Source organism: Charadrius vociferus, unplaced genomic scaffold, assembly GCF_000708025.1.
Source record: "Charadrius vociferus isolate BGI_N301 unplaced genomic scaffold, ASM70802v2 scaffold163, whole genome shotgun sequence".
NCBI lineage: Eukaryota > Metazoa > Chordata > Aves > Charadriiformes > Charadriidae > Charadrius > Charadrius vociferus.
The window spans coordinates 12,692,378-12,712,265 of NW_009648332.1; the positions used below are offsets into that span (position 1 = coordinate 12,692,378).

Sequence of the window (19,888 nt, forward strand, 5' to 3'; positions counted from 1 at the left end):
ACTGACTGTATTTAACCAACCTTACCCCCAGAGATGGTGATGCACTACTATTCCTATCATGGCTACACCTTGCAACACTTTGCATGTATTTGCTGCAGACTCTGCATGATCTCCCATTACAATATTAGCCACATAAAAGTGAGCGTGGCTTTGAAATAATAACAGTCAGATCAAGAATCCATCCATCAGAGGAATGTCTGAGATTTACTATATTAGTCTCTTTTTTGTTGAAAATGTAACGTGCCAAATAGATGTAGTGCCTGAGTTCCTGAATAACTATCCTAAAATTTGCCTGAAAAAAATACCACTAGTATCTGTATTGGCACGTACATTTACATTGTCCATAATGTAGGTGTCTACCTCGATGCAGCATAAAGCCACATAATACTGTGGTCCAAATTCTGTCATGATCTCCTGTGTTGCGCACCCCTTACTATAGTGCTTGCCAACAGGATTAACAGGTCTCCTTATAAACAAGTCATGCTAAGCAAGGCAGAGTCTAGCCCTGCAGTTTTGGAACAACTGCCCCACAATTCCTACCTAACCACAGCTGGCAACATTGAATCTTGGTAAAATGAAGCTTGAGTTACCAGGGAATTCAGTATAATGTGTGGAAAAAATTTTAAGCAAGCATAAGGATCAACTTACTGGCTCTCCCATTGGTCCCCTGTCTCCTGTGGTTCCGGGAGGCCCAAGCAAACCCTGGAAGATTAAAATAAAATAAAATAAAAATAATCATTGGAAACAAGCTGTTTCATATTCTGTGAAAAGCCACTTCCTCTCGTATTTCTGCTCATTCAATAACATGCTGAGAAACACCCAAGAAGTATGTGCAGCCTTTTCTCCTGGTTGACATGCGTTGTCACATCACTAGCTCCTGTGGCAGGTGAAGGAGCCCTGAATAAATACTTCCTCCATTTCTTTTACATAGGGATGGATCTTAGCTGACCCACCATTTACCAGTTCCTCATCACTCTCCTTAGACTCATATGCTGCTTGTTTGCGCAGACTGGGCCTAACCACAGTGTTATGAGTATCCTGCTCTACAAACTGTATTTGAGTTGATCACTAAGGTTCACAGCCCACTTTTCATTCTGCTCAACCTGCCTCATAGCATATCTGTCTCATACTCTCTTCTAGAGACTGTAGCTGTACTTTGCAATAAATTTACTAATTCCCATCATCTCAGCCTAATAAGGTTTTTCTTCATTCATTTCTCTCTATATAAATACACCTAAAAGTCCTAGTAAATGAAGAGGAAATAAAAACCCATTGTGTCAAAGGTGAGAGGCAACAAGCTCCTAAATCTGAGCAGAAGAGGTAAGAGATGTCCAGTGACAACCAACATTTTAAGTCTCAATTTCAGCACAAAATCACCATCAGCACTGCTTTGTTTCTGCTTTTCTGCTCCCTTTCTTATTGAAAATCCAATACAATTTGAACTGGTAACCTTCTTTGTAAAAGAAAGTCTCAAATAGAACATTAGATTTCCATTGAAAAAAAGCCCTAAAAGGAGGAATTTTCTTCTGTATATGGGATATACATTTAGCACATCTTTCTACGTTTATCCCAACACTGATAGCACACATCTACTCTAAGATTCATCCAAGAATTGTTTTTCTATGTCACAATGACTTTCTCCCTTAAAACTACAGTAAAACTAAAAAAAAACCACCAAAGCAACTTCTAGGATCCCCCCTACTAACTACAATGGCCATTTCTTCTATTGCAATTTGCTATCACATTGTATTCTGTGGACCATCATCCATGAAAACACTGGTTTTATAGCAGACTAGACCATATTCACACATACTGTCCCTTCTCCCCCCGATTCTTTGTATGAATAAATGCAAACCATACTGTCAGAGTTTTCCAGCTCTTCTAAAGCAGACAAATTCCCTCATATCTGAGTGTGAAACACAGTATGAAATTTTGTGGAATTTTTTTGGTAGAAGTACTAGAGAAGTTCATACTCACAAGTGCACCCTGATCTCCCCTTTCTCCTGGATTTCCAGCTTTACCCTGGTCAAAGAAAAATATTGAAAGGTAAGGCTGGCTTCAGATGATTTCTAAACACAGCTCAGAAATTAGCAGAACTGTCTTAAGGCTTACCACAGAGATTGGCTCCAATACTTACAATGAGCCCAGGAACTCCTTTCTTCCCCGGATCGCCTCTTTCTCCCTGATGAATAACCAACAATGTGTGAATTCCATGTGCATTTGCCAGATAAGCTGTATACAGTTGCTGTCAGTTTAAATGCTGGGTAACTGCAGAAAGTGCATATTCAGGCTTAAATAGGCTTATACCATAATAAGGAAGTACCTGAAGAAGGCAGAAATTCACAAATCTTCTCCTGGATTAAATTGAACTTTATGGCTTCTGACATGCTAGGTTGTTCTTTTGTTTGTTTGCTTGTTTTCTTCTCTTATCTGTTATGGCGTATCTCAATGTTTTGTATAGTACTGAGCAATGCAAGCGCTCACCTTAATGCCTTGTGTTCCTGGTTCTCCTGGAGGACCGTCTAGACCTCTTGGCCCCTGAATATTGAACAAGTGATTTGGAATATTAATTATGCATCATTTTTGGTTATCACCAGGGAGATGAAAGATAAGCTTTAGGAGAGGGGAAACATGTTTTGTTAGCACAAAAAACAATTTTCATCTTATGTCAAGTGTGAAATAAAGCATCAAAGAATAAAATCAGTTTCTGGTTTGCTGAAATATGAATTTAAGAAGAAAGATTATTTGAAAAAATATGTAAACAAAATGTTCAGGGTCTCTGTTGGAACCAGCTTCCAGGCTGATATTTTCTGCTCTTTTTTCCATGCTTTTTGTATGCATGCAACAGACACATATTTGGAAGAATTTAGATGAGCACTGCTTATATGGACTGCTTGCTTTTGAGTATAAGTTGCATACGCAAAAATCCAGCTTGCTAGTAAGACTCTAAAACAAGCAGATAAAGTTCTTCCATTAGTAAACCACTTTGAGGCAAGATTAAAAGCAATTTATAATCCTGCATACTGAACTGCTCTATTGTTAGATTAAACAGTCTCTTGTAAATTGACTTTTTACAACCAATAGATGAACAAAGATAACCTGTTATATAATTGCATTACAATATAGCAAATATTCATTGCCAAAACATTCAGAAATGATGATTTAATATTGGTAATCTAAATGCATTAGTTCACAAGCAAATGAAAAAATCCTTAAAATAGATCATGAGCAAAATGGAAAAGAATATTTTATCCATTCTGACTTAGGAGGTTATTTACATAATTCTAACACCATGACTGTTTGGGTATGGAAAATAAAATTAAAACCAGTTGATAACAACCTAAAGTGAATGATCACTTTAAAGCAAGGGTTAGATCAGTAACCAGGCTCTTTACAACAGTGTATAGTGGGAAGACGAGAGACTGGCTGGACTGGCATCAGAGGGAACTAGTACATTGCTATGGCACTGTCTAGAAGGAAATGATCTGCATTTTCAGGGTGCATTTCTGAGTTGTAGAGAACTTTACATCTTGGGTCACAGTTTATAGTGCAGGGCATGCAATTGTGACTGATTTCCAGAGTTGTCATACTGTTCTAATAGGTAATAGGGGCTTGTAAAATGACTTTGTTGGAAGCACATCTGATTTTATTTAGATTACTTTCCCCTCAAAAATGTCAGGGACTTACATGTCCCTCTTGAATTTTGTGAGAGAAAACACAGCAGAATTCTGTTCTCTCTGACTTGGACTTACTGATGCACATCAAAACCTCTGTCAGAACAGATGGTGAGCACCCACCCACTTCTCTCTGGAGCTACAACGAGAATGTCTGACTGGTAACTCAGGAATAGCGTGTATCCAGAATCATGTAGGCTTTCCTCCTGAAATGGAAATCTCTTGAGAACAGGCCTTTCCTGTGAGCTGATATATAACTACAACTCCTGGCAGAGCCAAAAAGATCCCACCAGAAGCATTTCAGCACTGCTGCTTCTGGCCAGCAGGAAGGAAGGCACAGAAACCATAGCAAAAGGAAAATGAAGAGGCAGGGAAAACTGTCTGAATACTTTTGATACCTTGGCACAGCTTTTGTGAGGCAACCCTTGGGTTAGCCTGGCCACCTTTCTTGTTTTAGTCTAAGACAGGACTGTGTATTTATAGGCATTTTTTTAAGCTAGAGGAGAAAAGAAGCTACAGAAGATGACACTCTGAGTTGCTGAATGGCTCTCAATGAGAAAGGTCCCAAACCAAAGGCTACTGAAATCTGTGGAAAAAAACTCCTGGCAACTTCAATGCACTCAGAGATCAGAACCAAAACACTAATGGTGTTTTCAAGGGTGATGGATGCCTTTATAACAACAAGACTGAGCCTCACGTTAAGATTATGTAACTGTGTAATTATTGAAGTAATATACAGCATAATTTAAAAGAAAGCTAAACATCTTGATCAAATTAATGTCAAGTTACTGCTCTGCACTTTTTCTGTAACTGCTATCAATAATGCACACAAAATGGGTTGTGACGAAAATTCAAGGCAGACTAAGCGGGTTTTGAGTCCTGTGATCTGATATTCCTTTCAGGTGAAGTGCCTCAAAGAATGGGAGGAGAAGGGACATGAAGAAACTTTGAGAGGGAGTGAGGATAGATCAGTTAGATGATGGGGTAGAAGAGGAGATAAGCTCACGGAAAAGCCACAGAGGAATTACCTAGGGCAACAGAGGAAGGGGGAAATTGAGAGTGTTAAGCTGAGCAAATGCAGGATAGTTTTAGTGTTTCCCAGACTTTTTAGATACATGACCTGTCATTTGTCTTCGTGCATCCTCCACAGGGCTGATCAGGGGATAGAATCTCAAGATGAAATACTCAAGGAGGACACATTTCGATTGTACAGATTTGTGTAATAAAGAAATGTCTTTCTAGGTTTTATCTTCTATCATTAACAATGTTAACAGATAAAGCCTTTGAACACTTGTGACTTCCTTTTAGTCATAAAGGGGGTCATAGCCCTTAGTTTGAGAAATGGTCCTGTCAGGAGACTGCACAAGATTCTCAGTCTGTGTTATGAGCATAACACACCAAAACCTTTCCGCTAATCACGTAGATCTCCACTTCAATGGAGTTCACATCCTCAACCCAATCATTAGGAAGAGAAGGACAACTGATTTGATCACTAATAATCAAGCAAAAAGGCCTACCATTCAAAACACCAACCTTCTACTATATAATTTTGAATTGAAAAGAAAGTAACAGAAACCAACATGATGCTCAGCTTCTGGCTCTGGGCCATGCCTGCCTTTAGCCTACTTTTAGCCAGCCACAGAACAGAGTGCAGGAATCCAAGGAATAGGCAATTTAATATTCTAACAAACGCACTCCATAACATTCCTATAAATAGTATGGTGTGACTCATTATTGGCACAGATTAATTGGATCTGTAGCATTTCCTACTCTAGCTATGAGAGATGCACATGATTTGCCTGCTGTTATTTAATTTAGGTTGCAACAGAGCTGAGGAGTGAGGCTGCCAAACAATTGCTACTACTTTTTTCTTTGGCATGGGTTCAGCTTTGTTTCTAAAATGGAACATATTACATTGAAAACTCCAGGATGATAAGCTGAGAAAAAGTTCATCTAAGAAGGCAAGGAGCACCAATTAACTCTTTTTGTTTTTTCTCACCCTACCTCCTAAATATAAGAAGAGTGAAAATAATATAAACACACTATGTAGCTACTTCTCTATTTTGGTGGTTGACATGGAAAAATATTAGAAAGTGACATCAATTTTAGTCTCACTTCCTTTGAATGATTAAGACAGATAAACACACTCAGCTATCGATTTATCACACAGCACACTGGCCAATTGCTTCACATAACCCTGAAGCGCACACATTTTTCTAGGTCCTATATTCCCTGCTGTGAGAAATATGAAAGCTATCACTCATTAAAACTGAGTGCTGATGTCCTTAGGTAATTGAGGTTCTTCATGCCAGTGCAGACACATATGAAGCAAAGATAAACTTGCTGGCTGCTACAGACTTAAGATGCTGTTGCCTGACCCAATATCTACGGCACTTCACTATGTCATTTGTCTTCGTTTTCAAAATTGAATTTCATGAGCTGCATTCCAGGAAAGCAAGATCAGAAAAACTATTGCTTTTGAGCTTTAAAACACCAGAATCTTAGCAGCTATTGAGAATTTTGCTTAGGTCTCACTCATGAAATGAATCTAATCATACAGGACCTCTTCCTCTCAAATTAAGAGCTACAGTTGTATTAGTTGGAGGTTATGGTACGAACTGAAAGCAGAACGAGTCTCTGACATTGTGGCTTTCTTCTCCATGCATTAGCAAACAAGAACAACAAAAACCCATGCAACAATGGCTTCATGGCTGCCTACACTGATACCAGCATGTCTTCCAGACTAGCGTATTTCTTCCTTCTGGTCACAGTGAGAAACTTCTTCTCTTAGATACAGATATTCCCACCCCTCAGAGTGTTATTCTGCCATTGAAGTATCCACAAAGCGCTGTTCTCCCTTTGTGTTCTCATGAGATTAACACTAAAAAATAAAATGTGGATCACAAAAGGACCCAACCTTCCACAGGATTCCAGCTGAAGTGCATCAAATCTCGAGCATGAGCTGAGGAAGCCCTGTGCTAGCACTATGCTCAGTGGCATATCCCCCCAAATCCCCTGACAGTGAGATACTCCATAGACTCCTACACAGCCTGCCTTCAGCTGGCCAGAACTCCCGGGTGTACTGGAGACTGAGCAGCTGGATATTCTCAGGCAGAAGTAGTCTGGCTGGGTAATCTTGGATGCAAACTGGTTGCTGAAAGGTCCAGAATTTATGAGATGAAGGAATTCTACTCTGTGACAGTGCAGAAGTAGAGGGTCAGCGCTCCTAAGACTTCCTGCAGATTCCAGCTGTGAAGATTGGATGCGTTCTTGTTTCAGTACACAACAAAGGGGAATTTCCATATGCTTCTAATTAACTTCTGTATGTGTCTGTGGTATAGCATTTTTCCAAGGTCTGCCACGCAGAGCTCGGGGTTCTGACACATCTCTTTCTGAATCCAGTGATGACAAACCCCAGGTTTCAGGGGCCCCCAGATATTTTCCTTATTCAAGACTAAACTTTGGGTCTGATATTTTGATCTTGAGAGCAGACAAAATTCTCAGTGGGAGTTTGTTCGCAGAGCCTGAAGCACTAGGTCTGCTCTGAGACTCCTTTCCATGAAGCATTCCTAGTCACACTGGATGGAGGCAAAGGCATAAACCACAGCTCCAAACTGGAACTTCCACAGAGCTTGGGATGTTTGGGAGTTATTTTGAGTGATCTTTAATTATAAGCAATGTACTCCATGATGTGCTGCCAAAATCACAGAGACAGACTCCCTCAAAGATTCCTGTCTCAGTTGGCAGAAGATGTGACACTTCTTAAATAAAAACTATCTTCTACCTTCAAAATAGAATCTAAATTAAAATAAGTCATTCCCCCATAAAAACAATCACCAGGTAGCAGATGCTGCTAGAACGGAGGAGAGCCTGCAGGGGAGGACTCACATTCATGTCAGCAGCTTGGCTCTGATTCCAGCTCTGGTGATCCTGGCAGACAGACTTCCCAGGGGGGAAAGATCAGAGGAGGAGTTTAGAGGGGAATGCTATGTCCAGAGGAATTAAAATGTACAACCTGCAGCAGTTCAGTACCAATCTCAGAGATGACTATTTACATGAGATTACTTTTGAGCCAGCCGCCTAACTCACTGCATCCACCAGTCAAACTGAAACTCTGGTCTACCGATCGGGCTCAAGGGATTTTGCCTTTTAGATGAAGCCCAAACATCAGCATTTTACAGTGAGAATGACGGCATATGCGTGCTCCTCATTTTCTGCCACTGGCTTGTGTGTCCTGATTCAGCATAACACTTCAACATGTATTTCACTTTCAGACGTGCTCCTACTGCAATCACAGAGAGGTAAGGCACCCATTTGTTTCATTGAATCAGGCCACTGAAGAAAAAGTGGTGCACGGCTGCTACTTCTTTTCAGCCTCAAAATTGCCTTGCATTTCTGTTCTGATTTACGTTTTCAAATCTGTCTGTGAAGGAAAAAGCCTGTCTTTTTCCTTCGCTCCTCTAAACCAAAGCAGAGATTCACACTGCTGTCAGAAGGCTGCCTTAGTTACTAGTGCTGGGCTTCCAGGAGCCCCTAGAGCCTTTCTCCGCTGAACACATTTGTATAAGCACCTTTTGAACACTTCAGAAGCTCCTTCTCTGCTAGCTGATGCCCGGTGTTGGACCTCTTGCTTACACCAATTCTTGGTAGTTCACTGTCCTTATCAGTGGGGCTGGATTGTTGCCCTCTGCAGATAATGAAGGTTTCTCTTTGAATTTTGTTAGATATGCTGCATAAACAAACATACCTGCATTTCAGTTTTGCCTGACACACAGGCCTCAATAAACTCATTTTTCTGGGCACTGATAGATTACATATGTGGGACATACTCAGTTCAGAAAATTAGCAGGTGACCTGTGAGATGTGGGAAGCATTTGCTATTTCTGCATGTAAAATTGTTGAAATAATACTGAATATTTCTTAGTGAATACGATTTTGTGGTGGGTTTTTTTTCCCCAGATAATTAATTATTAAATTAAAATGTCTATTATTAAATCAGCAAATTAATTCCCAGAAATAATTTTTTACTAATATACCTTTTCAAATAAGCTTTTAAAACCCACATCTACTGTAAGGGAAAATTGAAGACTATTTTCAGAAGACCATAAAGTTTTTCTGATGATGGTGGTTATATCCTTTTCCATGAGCTGCTGAGATAACTTCCTTAATCCTAAAATCCAGATTCAGACAAATATCCTACTGATTGGTACTTCAGACAAGCACAAGTGTATGTAGATACATGCTCAAATCTGCTCCATCCATTTAAGGAAACTGAAGTCTGGGATAAATTATACTCTATGTCTGAAACTAAACAACAACAAAAAACCCAACCCCAGACACTTGGCATTGACAGCTGGAAACCTCTGTAATACAGGGTAACCCAGAATCACTGTTGCAGACTTTTAACAGGAATTATACATTTCATATGCTACATTTCAGAAATTGTTCCTATAAAGTGCACCATGAACAAAGAGGTAAATTAAAACAGATTTCTTCTGAAGGAGGAGGAAACCATACTAAAGAGGGAAGACTCATTTGAAACATGTGAAGTTTCTCTTATGAATAAATCTGTAGTGTACTGTGAATTTGCTAAGCATTGTATATTTTGAATATACAGAATATTCAAAATATTGTATATTTAAAAACATTGCATATTTCAAATATAATGAATATTCAAAATATTTTTTCAAATATACTATATTAATATTCAAATATATAATATATTCAGACATATTATTTTGAATATACTGAAAATATAACTCTTTACCCAATCTCTTATTTAATAGTTCAGCAATCATGAAAAAGTAATGTAGAAGAATATATAGTTAATAAATTTTGTATTACAAAGCTTGCTAATCACATTATTTTCTAATCTAAACCCTTATTTAAAATGCAATGTGTGCTTCTCAAATATCTACCTTTAACTGGAGTAAAACCCCCAGATCTCACAACTTTTCAAATTTTACCATGTATTTTCTTAGAAAACAGATGTATCTCAATAACAAAGGGCATAAAGGAAGGCTGGACTTGTATTTGCTGTAGCAACAAATGTTTCTGCTTCCTATGACAGAAAGAAACCAACAAAATTATCTCACTGGCAAGGATTGAGGGACTTCATCAAGAATGAGTGGTAAGCGCTGCCTGATGCTAACACCACCTGTGAAGGCACACTGGTCCAGCCACTGGTACGAGTTGTACAAATCTTATAGGAAGCCTGGATATGCTGTCAAACTGCTATGTGAAGCTGATGTTAGACGGGTGCAGCCTCACTGCTATTCTTGACAAGCTCCATAAATCCAGTGAGAATACACTTGCTCATGCTGCAACCAAACTCACCTATACTGTGAGTGGAAAGCGCTTCCTGAAGGCACCTTGAGCTCAGGGTGCAAAAACATGGCCAAAAAAACTCCAGACGGGAAATGCAAGTGATTAGTGGGGTTTATGAAGGAAAGTGTTTATGAAAACCATGTAGCCAACCACCAGGTGACACTTTTACTGATACTGATTTTATGCACTGTGATCAAATGCTCATACACATTGATGTGGACAGACTCCCTCTTCACTTATATGGGCTTTGGATTAGTGTTTTGTTTACAGTGAAAAAATGGTTCCCATTTCTCTGATAAAAATGCATGGAATGGAAATGACAATCTAATCTGAGTTTTGAGATTCTAGCACATACTATCCTTGTGACTTTGCTTCTTCCTCTCTCAGAACTACGTTTGGGCTATTTTAATTGTCTTTCCAAAGACACAAATGACATGCAGATAAAGAAAATAGTCCTTAAACCATTGAAACAGTCCAATGGTAGTTATAAATGCTAATATTTGCATATTTGCTTATACAGAATATAAGGCCAGTGGTCATTTTGGTTCTGGTCCTGCTCTCAGCTGAAATCAATGGCAAAACCCCATTTAACTGTAATGTGAGGAGAAATGAAGATTCATATAATGTCCTACGTGGAAATACAAGTATCATCTGTCTGGTTTTAGTACAAATGGTTTGAGTCCAGAGGAAGAGTTCAAAGGAAGCAACTGTACATGGGTTAAACATCAGATTCATATTGGCAACACACTACTCTCTGCTCCAAGTAACATAAAAGAGCAATATTACTTACTCTTCTTCCCTTAGGTCCCTGTGGCCCTGGTGGTCCTCTTGTCCCTGAAGGTCCCTACATGTCAAATAAACATATTATTCATTATCTTCTATGCAGAGATTTCTGAAAATTACAAGGCTCATGCACATTGAGCAACAATCAATGTAACCAATACAAATCAATCACTTTCACTCATGGTTCAAATTCAATTAATTGTGTTAGTGCAATCTATCTAGAAAAATCTAAATAAGAGAGTCTATGTAACTTTATTCTGAATAAGAAATCATGATGTGACTGTTGGATAAACTGCTTCTGCCCAACACCACGAAATTGCTACAGGATACTTGTACTTTAGCAACATTATGTTTAAAAAACCTAATAATTTCTGATAGAAGATTCAGTTTTTGTCTGTACTGAAGACACATGCACAGCAAATTAGAATATATTTTTTTTATTAACAATGAAACTAAACACATAATGAATATATTTAAATTATATTAGGCATCAATGAATTAAAAAGAAAGTTGCTGTGCAATTATAAACCATCCTTAAAAAATTCTATTCCCCTACTTATCTCAACCGAGTGATTTTTAAATGGATGAGTAAATGATATAATTAGTTTTCCTGTCTCTCATGGATCATCCTGGTAAAGAGTAGCTGAACAGACTCTGTGTCTGGACAGGTAAATTTTCATGACAGTTTTACAAACCGCAGTACAAATTAGAAACCATTCTTGGCTTCAGCAGAGCAAAAAGACAATATGAAAAGGGTACATTTTATGTCAAACAAAAGCACCACTCTATACCTACAGGTAATCCTTCTGGCCCCACAGGTCCAGGGCCTCCTGGAGGTCCTGGGTAGCCCTAGAATTGAAATAAATATAGAAAAGACAGAACAGTTTTATCAAAATTGTTATTGTAACAACGATAATAAATCCAGTTAGTTACCTGAAAAATTGAAAGTAAGTTAATAAAACGTTTAATCTTGCAAAATTTATTCCCAAAATTTTGTTTAGAAAACAGATATTTGCTTGGATATATCGTAATAATCATTAAATCAATCAAAGACGTTTTCCCACACACAGGCACTACCTGACAGGGCTGCACTGAAACAAAAGCTGCTGAGTTCTAAATGAATTTCAAAATTCTTACGTCAAGGCTGTGACAATGGGAACAGAAAGTGGTCATCCTGGCGTGGGCAGAGCTGGCCAAGACAAAATGCCAATAACAGTTCTTGTCTGAGGGCTACAATGACTTACTACGTGGAAAGGTTCTCACTGCTATGACTTAAGTGGATTTACCTATGGCAATAAGCATTACTAATAGTTGAAAAAAGTAGTTGATAAGATTGCACCCTATATTAAAAAATCCTCCTTTATTAATCTCTCTAATAAGATTTTTTTCATGGATCAAAAGCAGCTGGTTGAAGGTAAATCTAGATTAGATTTAATGAAGCACAGAATGCTTCAAAATTATTGTCTGCTGCTACATGGATCATTAAGTTGGTCTGTAGCCTGAGGGTACTTGGCCTCTTCCTTGCCAATGGATGCTCAAAGAGTAATTACTGCAAATATTCAATAATAATGTCCATTTCCACAACAAGAACATTTCCCACTGCATCACACTCAGGTCCACATCTGCAGCAACTACACAAGGCCATTGAGATTTCACCACTGCCTACCACATCAGGGTAAGATGGCACAGGACGCAGCACGTAGTACATTGCCTATAATCTCCCTGTCATCTTATAAACAGTTATGTCTGTAAGTGTTCTTTACACATTCTGGAGCCATCACAGTGCTCGCTAGCAAACACACAAACAAACCCTAACCGCTTTTTCTCATGAACTTCAACATAAATGTGACAATGGGAACTGTTTATAGTTTTTTACTTCTCTGCCTCAACAACCTACCTTACACGACAGCAGCCTCTGGACTGTCCAATGCTGCATAAAACGTTGCATCCTGATTTAGGACAAGTGGTGTTGGCAGGAAGCCAGTCCTCCCACAAGAGTGGCACCCAGGGGATCTTTGGGTACTGCTGTGCCACGGAATTAGAGGTGATGCTAGTTACCAGTCTATTAGAATAACCTGTGTTACCCTAGTCTACGCAAGAGATTGTTATTTTACTTTCCCTCCTTTATTTATCTTTCCTTTCAATTAACTGTGTTTAATTTTTTAATGTAAGGCTGCTTAGAACTATTTTTCAAGAATGCAGTTGCTCTGCTGCTTCATCCAGTGGATCACTTTGCAATGTCACTTCCACAGAGGGGATAAAGCTGCTAAATGAAAATTCCTAGGAACAATGTATCATAAATACTACTCTTTTCCATAAGAAAATCAGACAGTAAGAAGGGTGAGAATTTATTACTGTTTTGTAAATTAAAGTGCTTTGTAAGTAACATAATTATGAATTCTATGTTATTTGTGACTTACCATGACACCTTTCTCTCCAGGAGGACCTACTGGCCCTGGACTGCCTCGCTCTCCCTTTAACAAAAAAAAAAAAAAAGAAAATAACAGTGAGTGCTCTTACCCTGACTCATTCCATGTCAACTGAGCCAGGCATATCTGTCAAACAACGCTAACCTGCAATAACAATACCACAGCAATCCAACAGGTCTTTCATGAGGGTTGTAGCCCATAGTCTACTAGACATTTGGTTACTAAAGGGAACAACTTTTTGCAGTGCATAAAACCATTGGTGGGGGACTGCCCTTCAGAAACAGTGCAGAGACCTTTTTTCACTTTTGTTGAATTTTTGCACTCCTGCCTCCTACAAGCCCACCCATATTTTGAAAAGATGACAAAACTGAGTTTCTCTGTCTTCCCTTTTCCTAGAAGACTGAAGAAGAGATTTGGTACTACCACCAGTCTCAGCGAACTGCATCTAGCACATCCCTTTTCTCTCTGTTGAGTGCATCAAATTTATAGTTATGTTATTTAATCCATAGAATTCATCACAGCAAACAAGCAAAAAAGAAAACTTTGTTCCTCTCTCCCTTGTTTTTTCATTATGTGTTAGGAAAGCACAGATCTAAAAGCAGACCAGCCCTTCAGTAGCTGCAGAAGCAATTGAAGCAGGGGAAGTAGGATGGGTCTGTCTCTTGTCTTGCATACTTTTTCACCTTTTATTCATGTAACATCCAGCCCAAACATCAGGCTTGGCTATAGATTACCCCCATACAAAGATTACACCTCTATTGCAAATAGCACACATGACATCGTGATAACACTCTATTTTATATACTGTAAAGACACATTTCTTTAAAATAATTATGCTGCAAGTATGCTTGTCATTTAAATCCACACAGCATGTTTACACTGTACTATTTAATCAATAAAAGAGGAAGACAATAAATTCTACAAAACCAGCATAGCAATGATGACAATTATGGCACCATTAAGAAGCTTACTTCCATTTGCTGATGATAGATTCATTAGTCTTTTATTGCCTTTTCCCTCCTACCTAAACTAGCAGCAGTATCCCAAGGTAATCTTTGTTGCGCCGAGTGTAATTTTAAAGAACAAGAATCCTTTGACACTGAATTCTAAGATGATATTATGATTAAAAACACATGAGATGTCTAAATTTTAGTTTTAACAAGCAGTGCTTTCCACTGATGTATTTCCTTTCACAGAAATTATAATTCAATTTTCATGGAAGTTCTAATACATTATTAAGACTTTTTCAATAAAATATCTAAATAGGAGCCACCAGTCTAGATGAAATAATTCAGCCCTGCAGGGAAGAAATATAAATGGTGCTGGATCATTCTGACAAACAATTATGTTTTTATTATAATTGAAGCTGACATGCAGTCCAGTAATAGTTTCCTGTTTTTCAGTTTTAAAATACTTCACCTAAACAAAACCATGTCAAATATGCTTAAGCTATTTATACTGTTCTAGTCACATTAAGTCTGCAAAACTTTGCTTTCATAAACAGAACTGTTACTGCACTGCAGACAAAACTAACAATGTTGTCTTCTTTACTCAGTTAATGCATACAGCCAAATTTTACCTTTCTACTTTTGTCTTTGTTATGTAGCAGTGCAAAACCAGTGACTACTGTATAAAACAAGCATAATTTAAGCCATTTCTGTGAAGCAATAGCAGTGGATAATAAATTAAGTACCATAATATGAACAAGATATTAAACTTATCAGCTCTAAATTAATTGTCAAGTAAAATCAAGGATACCAGATGCATCTCTCAAATAACAGCATTTAGATTACCATTTATTACATCCCTGTGCTCTGAAATAGCTACAGGAATATTAAATTTGTCAGTGGTCAGTAAATGATCTCTCACCAAAATTTTATCCCTCCAATGGTTTTCAAAGCTGATTTTTGCTGCTGAGTAGTCAGAAACATTATTGTACCTTTTCACCAAGGCTTCCAGATGGCCCAGTTTCTCCAGGTAAGCCAGCTGATCCCTGGACAAAAAGTAAGTAGACTTTTATTAGAACAATGTTTATACTAGTTCCTGGTTGGCAGCTCCCCAGCAACCCGGCAGCAGAGCACGGCACGTTTCTTCATCCCAGAGAACCACTGGTCTATTTGTGTAAGTGCTCCTGTGGGGAAGTGAAGACTGCACAATCTAACCTGGTTTACAATCCATGCGGGCAGATCGCTGCATCTAGACACACCAACAGTAAATGGCTACTGCTTGAAAAAAAAATTACATTAATTTAATCATCATACTGTGCTACCACCTGAGGTCTGCCACTGAGCTCAGTCTTGCAGTGCTAGAAGCTTTACAAACATACAATTAAAGGTGATAATTGCTCTGCTAGTGCTTCAGTCTTACCACAAATTCCAAGAGGAGTAAATTCAGTGGAACAAAGTAAAAGCCAGTCAAAACAAAAATGATACTAGATCAGGTGTTGTCAGAATTTTCCCTTTAAGTGTTGTAGCCCCAAATGCCTTTGAAGTCAGGGGATCAGAGCCTTTCAGTCCTTTTAAAAATGAAATAACTCTCTCCTGTGGTTCCCCCACAAATTTCCACTGGATAGAACAAGTACCACCACATGGAATAGGAAACATGAGAGAAAGTACTTTATAAAAGCTGATTCCCAAGTGCTTGCAATGCACCCTTTATTAGCAAATGAAGAGGAAAAAAAAATAAATTACAGTGCGAGGCCCCAGCTGAGAATAGTATGAACCAGTGAGCCCGAAGAAAAAGCAATGGGTGCCCAGAGTACATCTGCCATGAGAGATGGCAGAAAGGTGGAAGCTCCTAGACATAATACACAACTGTACTGTGTCTTTAACACTTTCAAAAGCAAAAATTACTTGCACTTTAAAAAGTACGAATAAAATGGCGTCAAACATTGGCATTACTATCTCTACACATGTAGGAACATACTAGCTTAAGTAGCACTACACTGGCACTTAAGCGAGGGGTTTTTTTCTTTAAAAGTGTTACTTCTGAGCTCACTAGACAGCTCATGTTCCTTTCAAGAGTCTAGCAGTAGTTTATTTCATTGAAATAATGCCATAGCAGAGAGATGACATTGCAGTCAGAGATCTCTGCCTTTGAAAAAAAACCCACATTTTTTTAGCTTTTAGTGCTATATTTCAATAGAGTTCGGCCTCAAGTACCTTAACATAATAAACACAAAGTAATTAAGGCTTTATGATGGCTTCTTATTTTCTTGGACTGCTGGCTCCTCTAGAAATCTCATAGTTTAAATGTGTTGCAATAAGCCATTGATACAGCTGCCTTTCAGGCTGACAATACTGGCACAAACTACTTTCTGGAAGGGGCTAAAGAGATAAACAGGCAACTCTACGGCTGCTGGGCTGATGTATTATGTGTGAGAACTTGTGTATTATATGTCAGAACTGAGATGTTTCTTGGCAGCAGCCAAAGATTCATCCTGATGATACTGGCACTGAGGCAATGCCCAGACGTCACTAGCAGGAACGAGGGACTTTTGTGACGAACTCTGAGAACGAGAGCGACCACTGCTACCAGTCATGGCCAACAGTAGGCCTCAGCACCAGGCAGAAAGCTGTGAGACAAAGAATGACCCTGTACTCTTGCTCATCAAGATAAAGGGGGGTGGAGGTACGGTTTCAAAAGGCTAAAGACTAATCACTTTGATTCTCTTATTCCAGAAAGGACAGAAGACGTAATCAGAGCCAAGATGTAACCCAGACCTATTCTCCTTCCACAGAGACACTCCTGATCTCCCAGCCAATGCCACACTGTTGACAGGTCTGAAGATGCTGATTAGAAAGATGGGTAGCTGTGCCTTACCCCAGGATTTACTATATAGCCCCTGATCAAGTCCCCTTTTCAATTCAAAAGTATTGTCTTTCTTACTAAGTTGCTTTGGGCAGAAAGAGAAGGCATGACTAGGAAGCAGTGACTGTGAATGTGCTGTTGTATTACCCAGCACATTATGTCTAGGCTACACCACCTTCCAGAGCAAAGACAAAACTTGGCTATTAAGTACCAAGCTTCCTAGACTTTGGCTGTTCCTCAGAAGAAACTAGTTAAGTAAAGAAAATTTACAGTAAAAACGCTAAAAGAAGAAAGTGGAGTTTTGTTGATACAAAAGATGGAAAAAAACCTCTGCATGAGTGGAAGTGGATATGTATGGAAAGCAAAAACAAAAAAAAAGGCAAGATGACAAGAAAAACTGAAGCCAATGAAAGTGTACAGGCAATAGGGACTTCAAGAGGAGTGAAGGGTAAAGAAGTTCATAACAGTTCAGGACTAACTCCTCTTCCACTCCTCCATCCAAAACAGAGGGCAAGTGCCTGAGACTGAGATAAAGCTAGGGCAGGTACATGCAGAGGCAAGAGAGGGAAAAAAAGCTTACTTTGGAATATAATTTTGGTCCTTAAAGCGATTAGTAGCATATAGTGAAGAGAAAGTTCAATCAGAGAGCAAAACATCCTGTTCTAGCAGTACATTAGCCATAAAGAGCGTTTTTCCTATGGACTTTCTTAAAGATCACATGGCTCCTTAAATCCCAGATTTAGATTGGTTTATTAGAGAGACCAGTCACTAAGACTGGACTGAGGTTTCAACTCTCTCTCCTCCTTACGTAAGAGGATGAATACAGTCCAAAGTAGGTTTGTTGAGACACTGTCTTCCAGCATCCCTTCAAACCTTTGGGGAGCAGTGGACTCCAAAAATCAAATTGAATGTATTAGGCAACAGAAAAGTAAAGCAAAAAATCCTGAAGTGTTTAAAAAACCATCATGGTTTTAAACCTTATTAAAAATATAGTCATAAGCTTTCATTTACAAGGATTTGTGTAAAAATGTCTAGTGACAATAACAGTGTTTTAGAAACCTTCTTGACAGAAGCACTTTTATGGAAAATGAATCGGAGACCAGATCTCACAACTAACACATGCCTGAGAAAGACACCTTGCCAGGGTATATACTCTGTGTTAGAAACTAGACTGTAGTTGAATAATTGAAAACACATTGTACACTTCATGCAAACCTAAGTATGAAGTAATCCATTGAAAAGCTTGGTAGTGAGAAATGAATATTCAGCTGGTTCCAAACATTCCCGTGGAAGCAGTTACCTGTCAGGTTTGATGATAACATGTTGTTCTGTGGTAACTGAAAATTTTCCAATCCAAAGTTATTTCATTTAGAGTTCAGTATTTTCAAATATTTTTATTCAACATTCTTTTAATGAGATGATGTAAGACAATTTAAAATATTATCTTGCTACATTAACATTTTTGTACGAACTTTTTTTTGGTATTTCCAATTAATTTTCATTAAAATTTGTCCTGAATCTGTGCTGAGTCACTTCACTCCAGATCCAGCATTCATAAATATCATAATATGCCTGCTCATTAAGAGTCCCACTAAGACATTTCTTTAAGAGCCTGTCAGCTTCATACTTCATGAAGGACTTCATACATTTTAGCACAGTACTCTAAAAACCCAAAATGAGCCAACATTTAGGTTTGATTTTAACAATAAAAATCTACTTGAGGATCCGTGAAGATTCAAGCCAACTACCTATGATAAAAAGACAACCAAGGGTGATGGACAGGAGGAGAAGGAAAAGTGGATTCTCTAACGATCAGTTTCTACTATTTCATACCCAGCTCACAGATGGAAAAATACCTCTACAACTCATGATATTGTAAAAATTAAGTTCTCAGAAATAAATATTAACCTAAGCTCTTTTTGCTAGCCAGATATAATGGTACCAAAACAATTATTTTTAAAATTAGTCCATCTGGACCCTGGTATCATAGGCACTAATACTGGATCTGTTCATGCATGTTTCTAACAGATGTGACCCAGATCAGGCCTAGACAAAAATTAGGAAGAATGCAGGATGCAGGGTTTACACTGGCTGCTATTTGGGCTTCATAGCGTCTGCAGTAGAACAAAAGGTAGCTCATCTGTGAGAAAGAGGTGTCACGGACAGCTGATACCTGCAGTGGAATAAAAAACCCTGCTAGTCATAGATTTCTGGGTGAATCTGTATCAGGTCAGTGCTTTCCTGTGACACTATTTTTGATCTGATCAAAAATAGTACATTGCTGAACTGCAGACAGGCTTTTGAAACCAACGACTTTCAATAGAGCCTTTGTGTAGAACATTTGCTTACTACGGTACCAGTATCAGCTATGAACTGAATGGAGCAGCTGCACTTAGAGGTAAGAGTAACCTGAAGTTTTAAAGAAAGCCTTGTCTCCAGACCACTGGGAAAGCTGAATAAAACTAACCAACAAACAAACTGGGAATATAGTTCTGAAAATGTCATCTAATTACAGTCTAGTTTCAACAAGGTCTTCTTCTAGGCCAACAGTCTGGTTTTTTAATGTCATGCAAGTCCTGGGTACAAACTGACTGCATCATGGAAAAACAAAGTTTTGTTTTTTATCAACCCCCTCTTCAAATATTTTTTTTTAAATTCTTGAAGTGTTTAAAAAGCGTTTTTATCTTTGGGGAACGGAATGGAATAAGATCAATTTTGGTGGATATATTTTCTCATAGAAAGGAAAAAATCCAGTAATTTGGGTTATCTGAAAGACCAAATAAAGAACATAAAGTAAACTGATGCCAGTTTACTGCCAGTTCAATTACTGAATTAGTTACTTTTGAATCCCTTAGTAACTAACAC

The 19,888-nt window shown here is 38.4% G+C and overlaps 1 protein-coding gene across 1 annotated transcript in view; it reads right to left on the minus strand.

Moving 5' to 3' along the window:
* The window catches only part of COL24A1 (collagen, type XXIV, alpha 1), a 178,394-nt gene that overhangs the window by 42,068 nt on the left and 116,438 nt on the right, over window positions 1–19,888 (minus strand). The window contains exons 26-33 of the mRNA XM_009884884.1: window positions 15,153–15,206; window positions 13,205–13,258; window positions 11,580–11,633; window positions 10,792–10,845; window positions 2,485–2,538; window positions 2,138–2,182; window positions 1,978–2,022; window positions 649–702 (exon numbers count right to left, since the gene is read on the minus strand). Coding sequence (XP_009883186.1) covers window positions 649–702; window positions 1,978–2,022; window positions 2,138–2,182; window positions 2,485–2,538; window positions 10,792–10,845; window positions 11,580–11,633; window positions 13,205–13,258; window positions 15,153–15,206 — 414 coding nt within the window. The remainder of the gene's footprint in view (window positions 1–648; window positions 703–1,977; window positions 2,023–2,137; window positions 2,183–2,484; window positions 2,539–10,791; window positions 10,846–11,579; window positions 11,634–13,204; window positions 13,259–15,152; window positions 15,207–19,888) is intronic.